The 20,464-nt window shown below is 38.4% G+C and overlaps 2 protein-coding genes across 6 annotated transcripts in view; one reads left to right on the top strand and one right to left on the bottom strand.

Moving 5' to 3' along the window:
- Positions 1-20,464, bottom strand: part of DopEcR (G-protein coupled receptor DopEcR) — a 220,011-nt gene that overhangs the window by 132,141 nt on the left and 67,406 nt on the right. For 2 of the 4 annotated variants that reach the window (XM_087347478.1, XM_087347481.1), the window contains exon 2: positions 2,358-2,521. The exons of 1 other annotated variant lie outside the window; for it this stretch is intronic. The gene's annotated coding sequence lies outside the window, so the exon portion shown is untranslated. Of the gene's footprint in view, positions 1-2,357; positions 2,546-20,464 lie in introns of all 4 variants that reach the window. One more of the 4 variants, XM_087347479.1, reaches the window with a different exon arrangement.
- Positions 4,088-20,464, top strand: part of slow (epidermal growth factor-like protein slowdown) — a 35,352-nt gene continuing 18,975 nt past the window's right edge. The window contains exons 1-2 of one of the 2 annotated variants that reach the window (XM_022061848.2): positions 4,088-4,438; positions 5,189-5,377. In XM_022061848.2, coding sequence (XP_021917540.1) covers positions 5,199-5,377 — 179 coding nt within the window. In that variant the 5' untranslated portion in view covers positions 4,088-4,438; positions 5,189-5,198. Of the gene's footprint in view, positions 4,439-5,133; positions 5,378-20,464 lie in introns of those variants that run through there. The other variant, XM_087347477.1, reaches the window with a different exon arrangement.

The raw sequence follows: 20,464 nt of genomic DNA, 5'->3' as shown, positions 1-20,464 counted from the left end.
AGAACACAGTTTTATTCGTAGTCGTAAATTTTCATTGTCCTTGTAGATTAATTACATTTGTATTTTATACAATATGCATATTATTTTGTATGTATAATGCATGTTTATGAGAAACTGTATATACGTATAAAGCTGTTTCAGCTTCATGCAAAGCAGAAGTTACATTTGATCTACATAAATCAAGATGTAAATTATCCTGGCAATTTTTTATTGTACACTCCAGCACCAAATTTCGACGATTTATATGTTTATGGACAGACGTAACCTCAAATTATTTGTTTTCTTGCTTTTTAGTGCATATAATTAATAAAATTATTTAATTATAGATGCAAAGGTGCTCAACATTTAAAAATAATATCGATGAAAATTAACCAGACTTGCAATAATTCCTTTGGAGTTTTCGTGATTCTCCTCAGTCACACACTTCCTCGAGTTCGGACATGACTACTTTTATTTCTTAAAACGCAAATAGCAATTATCGCTACATAAATCAATAGGCCTATTTGCCTAGGCCTTGCTTATCCTTTCTGAACAAAACAGCCAACTGCGTCATCTACCGTCACACACCGCTGTGGGCCATTCCGGCAAGAACCTCCCAAGGGCCTCGTTTCCCGTCCCCAAACTTCAGCGCATCGAGCGAGTTACCCATTACAGACGAAACGACTTGCATATCGATGTTACGACTTTCGATATTATCTAAGTTACTTTATGTTCAGGCCAATGTGTTAACAGCTGTTCATTCCATTGCCTGCAAATTGAGTTATCTTCCACCTGAACCTACTCGCTATGTAACCATTCCCAACCAAAGTTCTAAACAAACTATCATAAGAAATGCAAATCACGCTATAAAGTGACAAGACAGATCAATATAATTTACATATTGACAATTAATTATTTGATGACTAATTAAAAATACATCAACCTAACAAGAATATACTTTTAAAGTCCTAAGTTATTGGCATTAAATGTCTGCATACGCCAGAGTAGACTTACGTATAGTGTAATTTAGTATCTCGCTATACGACATGAGACGGTCATTAAGTCAATCACAGCAATATCACTTAAATCGAACTCCTTGGTTGACGGTATAGCCTATGTTAAAAGTTTATATGATTTCGGGACAATTGTAAGCAACAAAATTCTAGAAAATACTTTCCTCAATACAGGCTACTCTAACGCAAGCTAATTGTGAGGCCAGTAATAACTAAGGCTGAAATTCATAACTGCGCAATTTAGTGATTAATTTCAGTACATAATTTCCAGCTACATTACATGCGAGTGACACTCGTAAAATAACATGTCTGGAACTGCGAACATAACAAATATTTCATGAAGAGTGTGTATGAAAACAATCCCGTGGGAGTGGCGAGTAATTCCGAGTCCATGAAATCCGTGGTTCTTCAACCAAAAAACACCCCAAAACCCAAAAAAATCCAAAAACCACCCAAAAAACCTCAAAGATTCTGGACATCTTACTGAAGATGTCAGGTCTTAAAAACGTCCTTTTAAGGACCAAAACAGCAATTTATGTAAATCATTTGTTCCAGTATCAAAACAAAATCAATTCTGAGATATGTTTTTTTAATATACGAGGCGCGTCCCAAAAGTAAGTTTTCCTGGGGCCGTTTACAGAAACAAAACACAATTTCATGGAAATATTTATTGCAACAGATACAGCAAGTGTCCAGCTATTTTTCAACATATTCGCCACCGGAATTGAGACATTTGTCATACCGTGGGACCAACTTTTGAATACCTGTGTCGTAGAAGTCTGCCGCCTGGGATTGGAACCACTGTGTGACAACCATCTCCGCCTCTCTGTCATTCTCAAAACGCTGACGCTGACCGGACCGGACAGGAATTTCTTGAGGTGTAGGAAAAGATGGAAATCACTGGGAGCGAGGTCCGGGCTGTAGGGTGAATGATTAAACACCTCCCAGCTGAACTCCTGCAGGAGACTTGCTGTCCGTCGAGCCGTGTGCGGCCTAGCGTTATCACTGACCGCACTTCACAGTCGGCGGGAGCTGGAATAAGAACCTCCATCTTCAACAGCTGCAACGATGCTACTGTGATAACGCGGGAAGTGCCGTTAGTGCATGCGCCATGCTACGTCATTGCTCTATCACGTACGCACAGTCGCTTCGCTCAATATAAGGTTTGCTAGCTGTGGGACGAGTGGGAAACTTACTTTTGGGACGTGCCTCGTATAAATTCAATTTCTACGGTCAGATTAGAACACGGAACCTTTAAATCCGAACGACAAGAGACTAAGTTAAGGAAACAACAAAATATGTACCCGATTCCGTAGGTTCAAGCCTCGCCAATGCGTCACAAATAATACAGTGATAATGACTGACCTTTATTCTCTCGCGTAAACAAAAGGTTGCTGGACTGCGCTGTATAATTCTGCATCAATTTCCAGTTGCTCCTGGCATGAACTCCACACGGGAAAAAAATCCTTCAATAGGATGTGCGTGAGTGCGTGCGTGTGTTTGGTGGCGGCAAATGCAGCAGCTGGTCCCTGCAGACCAAAGACCGGAAAGTTCTGACAACCAGACCAAAGGTGATAATTAGCAGAAACACAGAATAATCGTAAATTTACTGGAATAAGAAAGAATAGGTAATCTACGTTACGTATTTTCATTCCGGAATTTCGCTTTGAAGTGTCCAGAGGCCATGGACAGGTTAAAACCGGACTAAGAGACTAAGTTTTATAGCGGAGGTCAGCTGTTCAAAACACAGGACAGACCTATTATTTTTGTCGATTTCCATCGCCTTCTATAGATGAACTGCATGTCAAAACAATCCACAGTCATGACCAAATCGTCGACGAATTTTGGTGTATTTCTTCTGCTCAAAATAAGTATAAAGTATTAATTCTAAGATTTAATAATAAAACGTAAAAGTTGTCACACACAATAACCCCACGAACGGACATAATTGTAAATAGCAGTGAGGGTTAAAATTCATAGAAAAACAAAGTCTGTATTTTCATGTGAACCTGTTTTGATAATTTTTCTTTTAAAGGCGTTTTCTTTGAGATAATCCATATATTTAAATTCAAGTGAAAAATAAAGCAGGGCTTAGAACGGATCGACAGAAAACCAAACTACGGTGAAATTAATATCGAATCGTATAATATTCTCGGATTTAAAGCATGAGGCCAGTCGGACATAAACTTCGCGAACTGTGCTCATTAATAAAAGTGAATAACTGTTGAATTATCGATGTAAGATACTGTATCAGAACAGATTATCAGTTTTATTTATTTAGTGTTCTGTCTGACGACAGGTCCATATGAACAGGATCCTTCCATCCTTTTCTCGGACTGGGACCTGTTCATATACGTTCTTGGCAGATGATCCAGAAGTGGTTTGCCATTGCCTTCTTCTGTGTGTGAATGGAGTAATTGTTGGGATGCCACGGAGGAAAACTCCGTGTTGCCTAGACCACGGCCTTGCCCAACACAAGTTATAAATTCGGGCACCGCCGGGAATCGAACCCGAGACCCCCCAGGATTACAAGGCCAGCGTTCTAACCGCTAGACCACCTCATCTTATTATTATTTAGTGTTCTGTCTGACGACAGGTCCATATGAACAGGATCCTTCCATCCTTTTCTCGGACTGGGACCTGATCATATACGTTCTTGGCAGATGATCCAGAAGTGGTTTGCCATTGCCTTCTTCTGTGTGTGAATGGAGTAATTGTTGGGATGCCACGGAGGAAAACTCCGTGTTGCCTAGACCACGGCCTTGCCCAACACAAGTTATAAATTCGGGCACCGCCGGAAATCGAACCCGAGACCCCAGGATTACAAGGCCAGCGTTCTAACCGCTAGACCACCGAGGCTCTCGTCGCGGTTTACCCTCGAAGAAAGGATCCCTGGTAATGATTGGGTGGGCCCCAGAGCCGGTCTGGACGCAGAGGCCAGATGAAAAACCCCTTTTTGCTGGCGAAGATCGAACCCCGGTGGTTCAGTCTTCAGACACAACTGACCGAGTAGCCCTGATATAAAAACGAACGTACTGTCAGGTGCATCAGAGAGGTGGAAGGAGGAAGCCAGACTGCTAGACCGGCCGGCCGGCTTAAGACCGAATTCGCAGCACGCTTCTATGTCTGTCCTACTCCTGCAAGGACAGATACCAGCAACGCGTCGTGCTTTCTTCTTACGAGTGCACAGTATTCTTACAGACTCAATCATCAGATCGGATCAGTGCGATTGGAACTCAGACGAAAACACGAGAATGCATTCGTGATTAACTTCATGATTGTAATAGACGCCGTGATGAATGAACTGGAATTTTTTCGTGTTAGGTTCGATTCAGGCTTTGGAGAGTCCAGTTCTTCGGGAGTGGCCGTGAAAGCGACGAACGTGTGACGGAGCAGAAAGTGGGCACGTGCGTACGATTTTTCACAACAAGAAAAATTTCGAGAAGGTAAACTTTTATCAGAAAATTAATATTATCTACTAGTTTAATAACTACGGCATTAACCAACCAGGCTATAATTTTCCATAAACCTATAAATAAATTTTACTCGTTGTTTTATTTGTATTCATACTCTCCCCCCCCCAAGCGCCTACATGGCGTACAGTGTTACAGTTCTACTTTACTTTTTACATACAAAGACGTAGTTGGCGTAATTTTAAATTGTGAAATATCATTTTTACAGTTTTATTTCGTAATTAATTATACACCGCCGACTAATTGAACTCGAAGATTCATTATCGTGGTGAAAGGATTGTACCCTGTGCCATATGAATCCATTCCACATCATCCCACCCTATTTCCGTAATATACATTTTAATATTATCCTCCAATCTGTGCCTGTGAGTGGTGTCTTCCCTTCAGGCTGTTAAATCAGTTTTCTTTGCATATTTATATCGCATGCGTGCTACAAGCTCCACCCATCTTGTTTGTGTTGATGGTTCGAGCCCATAAGGTGTTCTTTGTGAACAATACATAACCTCAAATCTTACAATACATAATAGTTCAGAAACCAACCGACACCAAACACCGATTCAGAAACGAGCGTCGTAACACAACGCGTGGGAAGTAGACAAACACATTGGACAAGCGTTAAAAAAATGCTCTTAAAATCTCGCGCGAATCAGCGTCAGTGTTTAGAGTCGTTTTGCAGCCCCCACCAGGCGGAGCGGTGAATGTGAAACATCTTTTCCATTGCAGTCGAAGGAAGATGTTGTGGCGACTCGCAGTGTTATGGCTTGTGGTCTCCATAGCAACATGCTTGCGCAGTAGTAGCAGCAGCGGCCACCAGAGGGACAGCAGTTACGTGGCGCGCGCAGCCGACTCGGAGTTGATCATTGACAACAACAGAGACAAATCGTATGCATCGTTCACCAAACTTCATGCTGGGTGAGTGTCGTGATATTTTATAAAAATTAAATTGTGCTAAGGTCGTTAGACATTTCGAAGAGTACGACTTACGCAGAGAAGCAATACCGTACATTTTGTCTGTATTAATGTTATCAAATAATGTATTTACGGGTTCCGTGTGATTCTCAGAATAAGTAGCTATTACTACCTTAAAATAAGATAAAACAACTAATATTTTGTAAGAATACGCGTTGTTTTGTTTGATGTGGTAACTATATCTTTAAATATTACGCATTCATTCCATGATGTGCATGTAATTAATGCATACATGGTTGACTTATGTCTGTCTCTGTGTTCACGTGATTCAATACGAGAACCGCAAGATCGATTGTATCGAAATCTGATATCGACCTTTGCCGTCGAAGGTAACCGAAAAATTATTTAAATTTTCTGCAACCGTTAATACCAACAGGGCTGATGGACGACCTCGTGAGGTGAATGCGACACTAGCGCCACTTGTTATGGGTCGTATAATGGTGTACGTTAAAAGAACTTCGAAAGATACACAGTAATTCATTTACAACAAAGTTTATTCGAAGTGTATTTCAAATGTTACCGACTAACGTTTCGTAATGAAGGTATTAAGAACACGTAAACTTGACCGTTTCTTTGGATGTTGCGACGTCCAGTCTCATAATAAGGCTCGTCCTCACCCTGATGATGGAGGCAGTGATCACCTCCGAAACGTCAGTGAAAACTTCAAATCTGATGATAACAGAATTTTCTTTTATGAATATCGTTATTTTGACATTAAAAGATTAAGTAAGAGAATTTTCAGCACGTATGTCGCAGGGTACGCGATGCTATTTCGCTCGTCGTCTGCGATGTAAGTACGACAACGTATATTGAAACTACATTTTGCATAACTTACGGGATCAGATGTTGACGGAGGGGTACATTCAGTTTCAAATAAATTGAATAGTAATTTTGTAAAAATTGGTATGGAGGTCATGACACCGCACCAATATAACAAAATCAACAGCTGGACGTTGCGGTCCCGTGTTCGACACTCTAGCCGAAGTCCCTCTTGGAAAGTATCTTACTTTGGGCCACTAACCACGAACCATCCGACCACCCAGACAGTACCTATTTTCCCGCTGTACGAGCATCTAATTTATCTTATTGAAGATGGGATAAAAATACCAGGGAGAATAATATTAAAATGTATGTAAAATAAATGGTACGGATTTATAAAATGACCCAGAAGCGTTTTCTGTAAAAGACGGGGGGAATATTGGTTAGAAGAGTTCTTATCACAGTCTTAATCTATTTGTGGTTATTTAACGACGCTTTGTAATAGCTCAGACTGAGTATAAAAACATGTCTAATGCTAAGTATATATATTTTCTGTTTCTTTCATCAAATAAACATTACAACAACGGGGTATTGCACAGCGTAGAAATTAATCGACGTTTCAGAGCTGCTCGTTTACCCCATCATCAAACCGATGAGTACTTTTTAGTGGGCAAAACGAAACAGATGACTGTAAGTAGTCGCAGGGGCGCTACAGAATCGCGCTGTATTTCAAAACACATCCTGGAACAGACAGTTACGTACTAGACGTCTGAAACCTAAACTACGAAATAAACTGGAAATGTTCGTGTATTTTAAAGGGAATGCAGACTTTTTTTACGATGTTATTGGCTCTGACGTCCTCATATATAATATATTTCCACACAGAATACGGACCAGAACCGGGCGAGAGCTCAGTGTTCATCGAATGCAAGAGAAACTCTCTCAGCAGATGTGGTCAGGTTACTCAAGTGTCTTGTTTAAGTCTCTCACCTTTCATGAGTAGCTAATTAGAAGACTTGGTGCAAAAAGGACACAGCACATTTTGCTCTTTGGTAAACACAGACATACCTCGTTTTATTGCGCCTCGCAGATATTGCGTTTTTTAAAAAAAATTGAAGGTTTGTGGCAACCCTGCGTCGAGCAAGTCTCTCGGCGCCATTTTTCCAACAGCACGTGCTCACTCCGAGTCTCTGTGTCACATTTTGGTAATTCTCGCTTTGATTTTTGGACACAAAGCTATTGCACACTTAATAGACTACAGTATTTCGTAAATATAACTTTTATATTCACTCGGAAACCAAAATATTCGTGTGACTCGCTTTATTGCGGTGGTCTGGAACCGAACCCGCAATATCTCCGAGGTATTATTGTATTTGTTCCGTTGAAGGCAAAAGAGCGTTCTGAAAGCGAATTAATTTATAAATATCAACTGCATAGGTTACCTTTATATTATTTGAATCGTACAACGAACATGGATAATATCACCTTTGTTTCTTTTTACGCGTAAAATCTTCTGTGCATTTGGATTTACAGCTTCGTGCGATGCTCGGCCACTGGACGTAAATTATAGTAATCGAACGAGACGTGAGTGTAGGTTCAGAAGGATTTATGTCGCCTCGTGTTAGAACGAATCTTAGTGCTGGACCAGTCGGCTGGGGAACAGAACGACGTCTTCTGCGACTTACGTTAGAAACAAAACAATGAAGAACAGTGGGGAAAATAACACTTTTCTCTTGTATTCTAGACGCAGTCTCTTCGAATCTCACCCCGGGTATTATCGTCTATTCCGACTAAGAAGTTAACGAGGTTTTATACAATCGTTCCAGACCAGTTTCGTCATTCACATTTACAAAAGCTGTGGTTATCTCCTTCCAAATTCGTACGTGCCATTCATAATCACCTTCCTAACTCATTCTGTGTTACGTAACGTGGGCAGTTGAAAGCCTAAGAATTGATTAATCGAACCAAGTTGTACATTTCGAAGACGATACAGCGTAAAATTACCTACCTATAAGACACGGCGTTATAAATCAATACACAGCTTGGATGTTATTCCTTGTAGTCTGGTAGTTTACCGACGTTTCAGAGATGTCTACTGCCTCCATCTAACCTAATCTAATCTACCTGATGTTGGAGACAGCAAGCATCTCCGAAACGTCAGTAAACTCTTACCAGACTACACGGCGCTGTAACCCAGAAGACAGTCAGGTTCATCTGTTGTTTTCTTCGCGAACCCGTGGAGAGATTCATTTTATTACGCGACGTATACAGTAAATCTTAATAACCCTCTTTGTCGTATTTCATATCGTAGACTCCCCCTGGTTCGCTCCCTCTCTACCCCTCGCTCGAGCGTAAAAGAGTGGAATGGATTGTGGACTATATCAAATCCCACGACGTTTGAGAGGCGAGGTAAACAATACGATACCATAGACAGCATTTTCATTATTTTCAAAAAAATATTATAGCAGTCTTTGTATAGGCCATTTTGGTTCGGTTCCGGACTAAATAAATCTATTAACCTTTACCATTTGTCATAAGCTTATTAATATTATTTCTCAGGCGAAAATTTCTTTGTGTTTTTTTAAGTATCTTGGAATGGCGAAGGCTCCAACTGTCTACGGTACTAACTTTAGACTCATTTCGACCAACGCGTGTTGTGTACACATTATCTTCCTGGGATTTTTCCTCGTGATTACAGAGTTATAAGTGCAAAACAGTGTGTTTTAACAGTAAAATAGTTCCATTGCCAATGTTTTCAGAACAGAGAGCCAAACCACGTGGACCACAGAAGGAACAGTGGGGGTATTGTTTAACTTGTCTCTCAAATATCGTGGAATCTGATGTAAGAGAAGAATCATCATTCCTTGTGGAGTCTTCCGACAGCTTCGCGTAACAAAGACTGTGTTCGTAAAGCTTTTGTGCTCTCTCATTTTTCCTTTTTTCAGAACACGAGAACCTGAAGTGGTAAGGTCTTTGCAAATAAATGTAGTACAGGAAACTTCTACTGAGCACATGTACTTAGAATTATGTACTTATATACAAGAAACCTAGGACTGAACTTGACAGATATTTTAATATATCTCTCGGTTCCTTACCAAAGAAATTACTCTTGAATCAATACCGCGTCCTACAGCCCGGCTTCTTAAAATACGCGTTCACAATAAACCGTGTATGAAGCACAGAATTTTGAGTCATCCTGTTGCGAGAAGCTGGCATTCGTAACAGAAATGCACAGATGAAACGAAAATTTAAATTTATCTAATTGGGACAACAGAGTATAAACACGCAGAATCACAGAACAGCATATTTGGATTAGAGTTGTAAATGCCCCCGGACTGAAATGTGAATCCACTAACCTGCCTGATTGGATCTTTATTAAGTTCTTCCTTTAATACGAGGCGCGTCTACAAAGTAAGTTTCCCACTCGTCCCACAGCTAGCAAACCTTATATTGCGCGAAGCGACTGTGCGTACGTGATAGAGCAATGACGTAGCATGGCGCATGCACTAACGGCACCTCCCGCGTTCTCACAGTAGCATCGTTGCAGCTGTTGAAGATGGAGGTTCTTATTCCAGCTCCCGCCGACTGTGAAGTGCGGTCAGTGATAACGCTAGGCCGCACACGGCTCGACGGACAGCAAGTCTCCTGCAGGAGTTCAGCTGGGAGGTGTTTAATCATTCACCCTACAGCCCGGACCTCGCTCCCAGTGATTTCCATCTTTTCCTACACCTCAAGAAATTCCTGTCCGGTCAGCGTCAGCGTTTTGAGAATGACAGAGAGGCGGAGATGGTTGTCACACAGTGGTTCCAATCCCAGGCGGCAGACTTCTACGACACAGGTATTCAAAAGCTGGTCCCACGGTATGACCAATGTCTCAATTCCGGTGGCGAATATGTTGAAAAATAGCTGGACACTTGCTGTATCTGTTGCAATAAATATTTCCATGAAATTGTGTTTTGTTTCTGTAAACGGCCCCAGGGAAACTTACTTTGTGGACGAGCCTCGTATATTCAGCTGTAAGTTAGTGCAAAACACTGCCTTGTCTTCGAATTTAAGTTTAAGTTCACGACTCAGAGACTTTGGAATACAATTCGATGTAGCTTCGTTGATTTAACGCCACTGAATTTATATCATGTAAACCTAGTTTGATGTTCTCTTCCTTTGTGCACACAGAAGACTAGATGATAAAATGTTCTATTTTTCAAGTGCTGCTACCATTAGGCGTTCTTTGTATGTATAAGATGGCTGTCTTATGTCGATGGTGTGGGCCATCAAGGACCTCTGAAACGTCGGTAAACATCTATAGATTACACGGCCCTACGAATCCTACGCCCGTATTCGTGAGGACCTTAAATCCTGGTCATTGATCAGTGTCATTTTAATATGCTAAAATAAGGACTGACTTTTTTATTGGAGTTAAGTTGAAATGAATGAGGACGAAACAAGGACGAAACGAGGGAAAGAGATAAAAGTACGAAAGAAACAAAGAAAAATAAATCAATCTAATTGGAGTAAAATAAATCAGTATTTGATAGGTAATGCTTACAGAGATTAAAATTTGAAGCTCTCAGGGTCAGATGGGCAACTATCATCTTTAGCACTGCGTCTGTTCAGGCGACCAGCTACAAAATCCATCACGATTAATCCAATAACGTAATATCTTCCAAGACAAATAAATGGTACATGTGCCTAATTTTAAAAGAAACTTCGTCTACCAGCCTTAAGGACCGTTAAACGTCTTATTCATCTGCCCCAATGACAAAATCAAAATTGCATTCACGAAGAGATGAACAGATTAAATTCGAGTACTTGCTACCAAGCACTCGTGAATATCTTTCCCTTCCCTACTGTACAAAACTATAATTTTTCCTGTTTTGTGTGGGTGTGAAACTCGGTCTATCGCGTTACGAACAAACAGAATGGATATAAGAACAAATCACCGCTTACAACACAACTAAACTGACAGTGTGACATGTCAGGGCTAAAGAACATTGAACGTTAGTTTTAAAAACCACGCCTTAAAAATAAAGTCAAATTGGCGACAATTTATCCAGGTACAAACTTCAAATAAACCATTAAGACATGACACTTTTTAAATTTTCATGGATTTTAAATTTGCTGTCAAACGCTCAGAGGTCTAGGAATTTTCACAGGATCTAATCTCGCCACTGCCCTCAAAGAGAGATCTTTGTCAAGCTAACACAGACATTTATTTCCATTATCACAGTAGCGTCATGATTATGCTAATATATTAAAGCCGCTGACGTAAATATGAGGTAGAAATGTACGTCAGGATTCTTCTCACATCTCAGCGAGTGACAAGGACTGATGTTTGGACGGGGATTATGAACTATTAAAGACAACACATAATAGATTTTCAAGCTAAATCTTACCCTCTTACGAAATTCACGTCAGGCCAGCACGAAAACTGACAAATTAATTTGTTTAATATTTTCCGTCAAACCACAATTTTAATAAGATAATAAAATATAAAATATTTAAAATATCATTTCACGTTCCGCATCGAATGATCGATTTACAAATTGAAACGTCTCTTACGACATGTTTCGGTTATATTTAACCGTCCTCAGGTATAAATTAGATTGGTAAAATTTAAAACTCGAATTACAATCATTTACAATGTTATGCAGTTTATTGAAATGTTCTTATCAGATTACTCTTATATATTAGAACGAAGGTATTGTTTTTTATATGACGTGGTTCATTTGATGTTCAATATTAGTCTGTAAAGCAATGATTTAAATAAATAAAACATTAATAAATATTGAGTAATATAGAAAACAAAATGATGGAAGTAAATAAATAGTAGAATGTAGAATTTGTAAATCGATCATTCGATGCGGAAAGTGAAATGATATTTTAAATATTTTATTATCTTATTAAAATTGTGATTTGACGGAAAATATTGAAATATTAACCTTATTCACAATATGACGCAAATATATTACCTTAGTTTGTTTAGTTTTCAGGTAAAAGGTGCATAATTAAACACCACGCCATCCAGACGTTCTTAATTTTGGCTTAGGTGGACAGTGGTCAGCTTAACGCGCATGTTACAAACTCCGGTGCCCAGAGGGTAGGAGGCTAGTTGGGTCCGGTAGCCAGTATGGATCGATTGACGAACGTAAAAGTAGTAGGCCCATATCAGGATATTGTAAATTCTTAACTTATATATATTATTTTAAATAAATTTTGCGTGATTGTAATTATAAAATCCAATTATGATTTATAAATACCATACACCAGAATTAAACTATTAAACTTACCCTACTTAGTATATAAAATGTCGTCCAGTGACGTCCCATCCTACTATGATCCGACTTCAATGCAGAGATCTGCCTTTGGGTTTTTCATAACGCAGTTCAGTTAAGTCTGATTATTATTCTACTGTCTTCCACGAAATGCGCTGAAGACTTGATTAGACTGCATCGCCCTTGGCTTGAATGCTTTCTCGTAGGTCCGTCCCAATTAGTTTGTAACAAAATGCGGGCTTTGAAATTACGATTATCCATTCTGTTCAAGTGGGTTGATTAAATCTATTTTTCAATTTAAACCCATTCCGTTATCTTTGTTTTTTGACTCCAACAAATTTTCAAGAAAATCTTGAAGGCGACAGTCTGCGTTATAGCGCCGCGTAGTAATTAACGTGTTCATCGACGTTTCGAAAGAACACTTGTCTTCATATGAACAGAATTAATAATTTTCTAATTTCACTTTGGCATAACACGTGCGTAACAGAATGTAACAGCAGCACAAGACTTGAAGTGTTCATCCACTTGTACAAACAAAACACAAATGCCTTTACATAAAAGTAAAGAGTCTGTCTAATATAAACACTGGTATGGAGTAAACGGAGCATTAAATCCTAATGTGTATGTTATTTTATTTATTTAGTGCGTAGTTACTGTGCCAGCTGTCTGTTCTCTGATACCACAGAAAGTCTGGAAGATTAGAGTCTCTGAGAGTGATCCTAGCTTATCGAACATAATCGAATATGCAGTACGATCGATAATGATCGTCTCAACGATTCTATTGTCTTATATTAATAACGAATTTCCATTTCGGGCATTTGTTGACCTAAAAATTTGCTTGAAATAAATGCAGACTTGACCTTAGATTTTAAATCGTCGGCGAACGAGTTTTAAACGTCAAATCTTACATTCTGTTCTGTCGTACTTCTTCGATTTCAAGACACAATCGATTGTAAGATGCGCCTTTGATTACGTGGCAAGTTACCAGGAAAATAATACGTATATTTCAATAGGAATTGAAACATAAAATTTCTTTTGAAATTTTCTCTGTTCTTACTGTCCCATGACTAGTGTTGTGTACACAAGGATTCTTAGACGATAAATTCATGACATTTAACGGAAATAAATCACTGTATCTGGACTAGTCACCATGTTTCTCAAGTATCCACCGCTGGTTCGTATCCTGACCCAAATTAATCTATCAAGTCCACACGCTTCGTTCTCTACTATCCATCTATGTCTGGGTCTCCTAAGATTTCTATTCCCTTCCTGATTCCCGACCAACATTTAGTGTATATTTCTGGTTTCCCCATGCATGCTACATGCCTCGCGAAACTTCGTAAAGCAATTTTCTCCGGCCTTCTGTAACCTCTTCTCACTCAGGACCAAATATTACGCACGTACCGTACCGCGTATTTTATTCAACTATGGATATTTGTGGCCGTGTTCTCCCTCAGACACTCCATGTAAGCGCAATAACACAGCATATGCCTGCGTGATGCTTATTAAGTTTCCTTCAGTTCTGAAGGTAACGTAAACCTCACTCACATCATACGTACATAGTTTATAACTTTAGAATGCGCTGTTTAATTATTTTTTTTTAGGCTGAATCCCAGAATGGTCTATGGAAACCATTAATTACTCAAGTCAAAATGGCTGAGACCCTTTTCCTGGGACACAAAGCACTCGCCATAACTGCACGACTCTACCCAGCCTAATTAGGGTTCCCTCCAATTCTGCGAACTATTTCTTTTTTCTCTCTAAGCTCCGATACTAAATAACGTAAATCTAAATCCCTATCAACTGTCAACAGCTGAAACCGGTTTTTATAAACTTTGCGTGTCCAGAATTGACATAAAAAGCAAGGCAGTACCAAATGTGTTGGAATATTTCTTTAAGATTTAAAGCCTGTCTCTTAATCAATCGTAAACAGGACAAAAACAAGGATCTTCCTCGCAGACGTGTTCGCTAATGGCAGTTTAAGATAATCGGCTCTCACACTTCTATCGGACGAGCTAGCAAACATTCACTCTCTCCCATAATGCTTCACTCTAAATATTTACGATACAACAGGAAACATTAATTTCCCTTTTCCTGTGATCAGTTTCTGATAACGTTTCGAATCTTGATACTAAAACATTCCACTTTTATTCCTTACGTAAATTAATTCTACTGCCAACGTCACGTTCCCTACTTTTAGAAATAAATTTATCTACATGTTATTTTTTTAAAATTATCGTTCGTTATTATTCATTTATCAGATTTTGCGTTATTTCAAGTAATAATATTTTGACTATCTGCTATTATACAAATTCTCACTGCCTTTATTAGCGTTGTTATATTTTGGTTCTGTTAGCTTTATCGCATTATTCTCGGTAGAGGATCTAATCTAAGTACACGTCGAATTATTTTAATTGTAATTTCTTCCTTCACTATTAACAAAACAGAGAAGATTATACACAATTTATGAAGTTTGCATATCAAGTAAGAATCCTGGAATGGTCGCCAGAATTTGACATTTTACTTTTAAAAATGGCGCTAGTGATGACAGAATTGGATGATGCTAATGACGTTAAGACCAGCACGACGTCACCCACGCCCCAGCTTAAAAAAAAATCTGATTTTTTCCTTCAGATGAAAGTAGACGGCTTTGAGAAAAGATTTTTCTTCAAAGATGTGTTTATTGCGAGACTGAGCTGTGCGTCAGTAGCATCTGAAATCAGCGGGTACAAACGACAGCAAATTCGATTTATATTTTATGGATCAAAATCCGAACGACAGTCACGGAAAAGCGAAAAAGTTAGACCTACGTAATTGTGTAACGTGTAACTTCATAATATACTTAATTCAGACTTTGAAGCATCTAAAATTCGAGTCTGGACACCAGCGTCCATTTGATTATGTCATTTATTTTGATTTTTTGTTGAATTGTAAAAGATGGAAATATGAATTATAATTTGAATTTTAGATGGTACGAAGTTTGAATTAAAATTCTGTATGCCTACATTAGACTCCTATGATACCGACGGTAAAATGACGTCCTGCTTTACCGTTTCTATTCTTTCCAAAAAAAAAAAAATGTAGAAAAATTATTGATGAGTTTGTGTGAAAAGACCACGAAAAATTCTGATCTGAAAAAACTGCGCATTGAGTATGTTCGCATCTATCCTCGACATTTGGAGGGTCCTTCTTGTGAGCATGCGCAATGCCATGACAAGGACACGCTTTTTAAATGCCCTCTCTGTAAAGAAATGCAGAGATGGTAGTCAACTGATAAAGAAACGCCAATTGGAGGTGTCTGAAGTTTTCGAATGTTGTCTTATGACCTAATTCCCAAAACACGGAGTCAACACATGGGAATTTAAGCGTTATTTCTGTGTGAGTCGCTCGTTTAACGGAGATGTGTTTTTAAATGGATTCCACTAAACTCCAGCCAGTACTTAGGAATAAAAGCTCTCTGCGTATACGTCACGCACTGGGGATGGATTTTTGTTAACATCGTGATGACATTTCGATTCCATAAAAGGTTGAGAACTTCTTGACTATCTAAGCCAGTGGTGTTCAACCTGGGGTACGCGAAGACATCTTAGGGGGTACGTGAAATTTTAAAAAAATATATTATTTTATGATAAACACTGAATAATCAGTAAAGTAATTTATTTAATTTATTTTAAATGTAGATTATATACCATGTATAAACTGAATTATATACCAACAACTTTGGGGGTACAAAGTTGAAGAGAAATTATATCTGGGGGTACGCGAAGACATCTTAGGGGTTCGTGAAATTTTAAAAAAAATATATTATTTTATGATAAACACTGAATAATCAGTAATGTAATTTATTTAATTTATTTTAAATGTAGATTATATACCATGTATAAACTGAATTATATACCAACAACTTTGGGGGTACTAAGTTGAAAATAAATTATATCTGGGGGTACGCGAACAAAAAAAGTTTGAATACCACTGATGTAAGCGACTACTAGCTTTTAAAAAGTAACTCAATTGTTCTGCATCTCTGGTGCCATCTGAGGAAATATGTAAGCAGTATCAGAAAGTTACAGGTCAACTCTGCTCTCCCCCAAAAAAGGGCATGTGCTTCGGAGAGCAGGAGACTTTTTTTATCTCCAGCTGTGACGAACAGTTGTTTGCAACCGAAGCACTTTTAGGTCTTACGCTGCACGTTCCCAAAAAAGGACGATCATTTGAAAGTGAAGTTGTGGTTTGTGTTCCTGAAAAGCTTTGACGAACATCTGAAGCTATAACTTTTAAGAAAAAAACCCGTTTTTCAAGGTCAATGAAGGTAAACACAGGACAGAACGAAGATATTGAAGCGGGTAGAATGTTAACAGATCAGGTTGTGGGTCTCCTTGTCTTATGGGTTCCGTTCTTCAGTCAAGTGTTTAGTTACGTAGGCAATGATACTACATTTACATAAAACATTTCTTATAAAGCAGTGGTTCTTAACCTTCTCGGTGCTCGCGACACTTTTGAGATAGATTTCTCTTTCGACGAACCAAAATCAGGGAAGAGAACTGAATTTTATAATAAGAGTACGCCTATTTTAGGTAATGTAATGTATTGATGAAAGACTCGGGTTACAAGCCGACGTTTCGACAGCAATCTCTTCTCTCATCCTAAGGACACAGAATTCCTTTCGGGGAGCGGGCTACAAAGGACCAGATTTGTTACGGTCCAGCCCTGAGGATGAGAGCAGAAATTGCTCTCGAAACGTTGGCAAAAGATGTGGTTTATTCACCATTCAGCCAGCTGACGCGGGTTGTAACCCGAGAGTCTTTCATAAAGTTCAGTCACCGCGAAATATTCACTTTGTACATCAATGTAATGCATTGTTTTAAACAATAAAATTATCGTAAAACAAATATGATGAAATTTAACATGTAAAATATACTGAACTACGAATAATAATGTTAAATATTACAATTATTTGACATTTTAATTTGCATATATAATTGTATATAATCATTCTATTATCTAAATCCTCGCTGCACACGGGTTCAGAACCACTGTTCTAAGTCATTACAGAATTTTGCACTTTCAGATCTATTTTCAATTACTCGTAGGATCGATATTAATTTCCTAGAATTGTGACGTCACTCCCACGCCATGTTGTTTACCCAAATCTGTACCCACGTGTCCACAGACGTCACAACGCAGAACAGCAAAATCACCATTTTTCCTTTTTAATTCCAGTTTTCGAGATAATTAAAAAAAAAGAATTTTTACTGCCGTGAGATCTCATAACTGGAGAACCGGCCTTCGTATGTTGACAAAAGCCAATGTCGGAACACTTGCTCGTCATCGCGAAATAAAATGTCAAATTTACAAACATTTCATGACTTGTTACTACGTCTATTAGCAGAGATATCGTCCACGGCAAGATCACATGTGAACATGTTAATTAAGCATTGCGTAGTAAAAAAATCCTTACCCACAGTAAAGTCGATTTCCAAACCCTCAGTATTACCTGGAAAAAAAATCCATTTTGTGTACCTTAATTAGCGACATTTTTCAATGACATGTGATCAGAACATGTCTGGTACAATACTATATAATGTCTCTATATCTGAGTAAATAAAATTAGTTTGCAAAGTTAGAATAACGTTAATTATGTCCAGTGTTTTAGACTTCCGGGACAATTACAGATCCAGATGATGACAACTTTGTCTTGTTCCGTGTCACCCAGAAAAGGACAATTTCGCGAACTGTGAATACTTCATAAATCATACCGTATCGCAGTTCAGAATACAGAATGTCCCGCGCAAACTTAAGTAATGGACAAACTGTTCCTTATGCTTCGTTATGGGTACAGATGACAGCTCTCGCAGAAGACGAGATTCTTGCAACAGAAAACGATTTCCTGGCATTCGAGACCCGTGGACGACTGTGTACCCTGATACTTAAGATTCTCATAGAGGCGAGTATGAAAATGTCTGGATGTTGCTCTGTGGAGTGTGGGAATAAAATCTTTCACAAGACACTCTCGTCAGCTAATGAATTTATTATGCTGATCGACTTATTATAAGATGGTAAAGTTGCGTCATATTGTGATATAATAAGTATATATTTAAATCTTGTCCGTCTAATCACAATAAATTCTTATTAAATATTAAAATATAACAATAATTAACATTTGAGTTTGTAGTTTAGATGCGTCATGTTTGTGTTAAAATTCAGTATATATTTATTTATTATTTCAGTCTATACACAAACTTAGTTTTTAAATGTTGTTGTTAAAATTAAAATTAAAAATTAAAATTTAGCGCTTTTCATCGTTATTACGAAATGTAACATCGTAATAACGATGAAAAGCGCTAAATTTTAATTTTTAATTTTAATTTTAACAAAAACATTTAAAAACTAAGTTTGTGTATAGACTGAAATAATAAATAAATATATACTGAATAATTAACATCTAAAATATTTAAAATATTAACGAACATCATTTAATCATTTAATATTTTAAATATTTTAAATGTTAATTATTGTAATATTTTAATATTTAATAACAATTTATTGTGATTAGATGGACAAGATTTAATATAGACTTATTATAAGTTTACATTTTTCAACTGCGATGAATTGGGGAGGATACTTGCTTGCAAAAGTAGAGGAAGTTAATTCTAATATGAGTCGGAATATCCGGTCTTCGAGCTCATATTGGGACTTGGTTAATCCCTGGTATAAAGGAGCAGAGGTAGGCCTCTTTTAGAAGTGCTCGGTCGAAGATCTTCAGCTACGACCGGACACTGCCGTAAGTGGACGGCAAACTGGGAACTTCAAAGAATTTCTACTGACGATTCAACTTTGTTCCGACTAAATAGCGTCGAACGAGAGGATGGTAGTAATTAATTGGAAGGGGTGTGGAAGGAAACGGTCGTGGCGTGATTTAAGATACTATGCCGGCATTTTGCCTGAAACGATTGAGAAAATCCACGGAAAATCTCCGATAGTAGGGCCGAGATCTGAACCTAAAACGTCCGGAATACAAAGCAGGAGTGCCAACCCACGACGTTTGCGTTGACTTCTGTTTTTACAATTGGTACGTGACTGAGGCTGGAGATGTAAGATTGGATTTCAGAATGTAATTTTCCGATGAAACCGAGCAACCTGATTCTAAAAACACGTCTGACATGCATTCGGGACGCGCCTCGGTTCGAAATGCCGACGTCGTGCATTGACCGACATTAAATAACAGCCGTACTTGATGCAACGTCGTTAAATAACTTACTATCCACCCACTCAAAACCTTGTATCAGCAGCAAATTCCTTGTCTTCCAGTGGGGTCTGATGATTCGAAAAGTTTAAAACTACATCAAGCCCCCTTAGAAGACAAAGAAAATGAATATTACAGTCATTATGTATTCTGAGGGGCACGGAGCTGAATAAATTACCCACGTCACGAATACACCCTGGGGAAGTGGACCCCAGTGTCCATCGGACAGGAAGCTGGGCGTACATCAGAACCGGTCCGGACGCAGTGCAGAAGAGAATTAACTTAGGACTTCGATGCAAAAAAGGAATAACTGACAGTTTATATGTTTTACCAATTGGGCCAAAACTCTCTTAAATACTCAGCATTGCAAATATATCCAGTGGATTTTTTATCACCGTAAAAAGTGTACGGATTTATTAGTCTCTTATATAAAAAAATCTGGCTATTTTTCTACTTATTTTAATAATTTTACTAACGAACAACGTGATCTGGCCATTTTGAGTTGTCTCCTTTTTTGCATCGAAGTCTTTAATTCCTGCCCCTGCTGATTGTGCAACCCACTCACTTCACTGACTCAGCCACCTAGGCTCGTAAGTTATTTTCGTGGTTCTCAAAGTTATTTTTTAACTCTCTTTCTAACGTTGGTAAAACTTACATAGCACTGCAAACCAAATTATAAATATGCAGACATTTATGAATTACGATATCTGTGAAACTGGAATGTGGGTGTTAGTTTAACGTGTGCCAGGTGTCTGA

The sequence above is a fragment of the Zootermopsis nevadensis genome, unplaced genomic scaffold (assembly GCF_977971745.1).
Source record: "Zootermopsis nevadensis isolate Lab colony 2312 unplaced genomic scaffold, Znev_1.0 Znev_ptg000011l, whole genome shotgun sequence".
Taxonomy (NCBI): domain Eukaryota; kingdom Metazoa; phylum Arthropoda; class Insecta; order Blattodea; family Termopsidae; genus Zootermopsis; species Zootermopsis nevadensis.
This window is presented reverse-complemented; position numbering and strand designations above follow the sequence as displayed.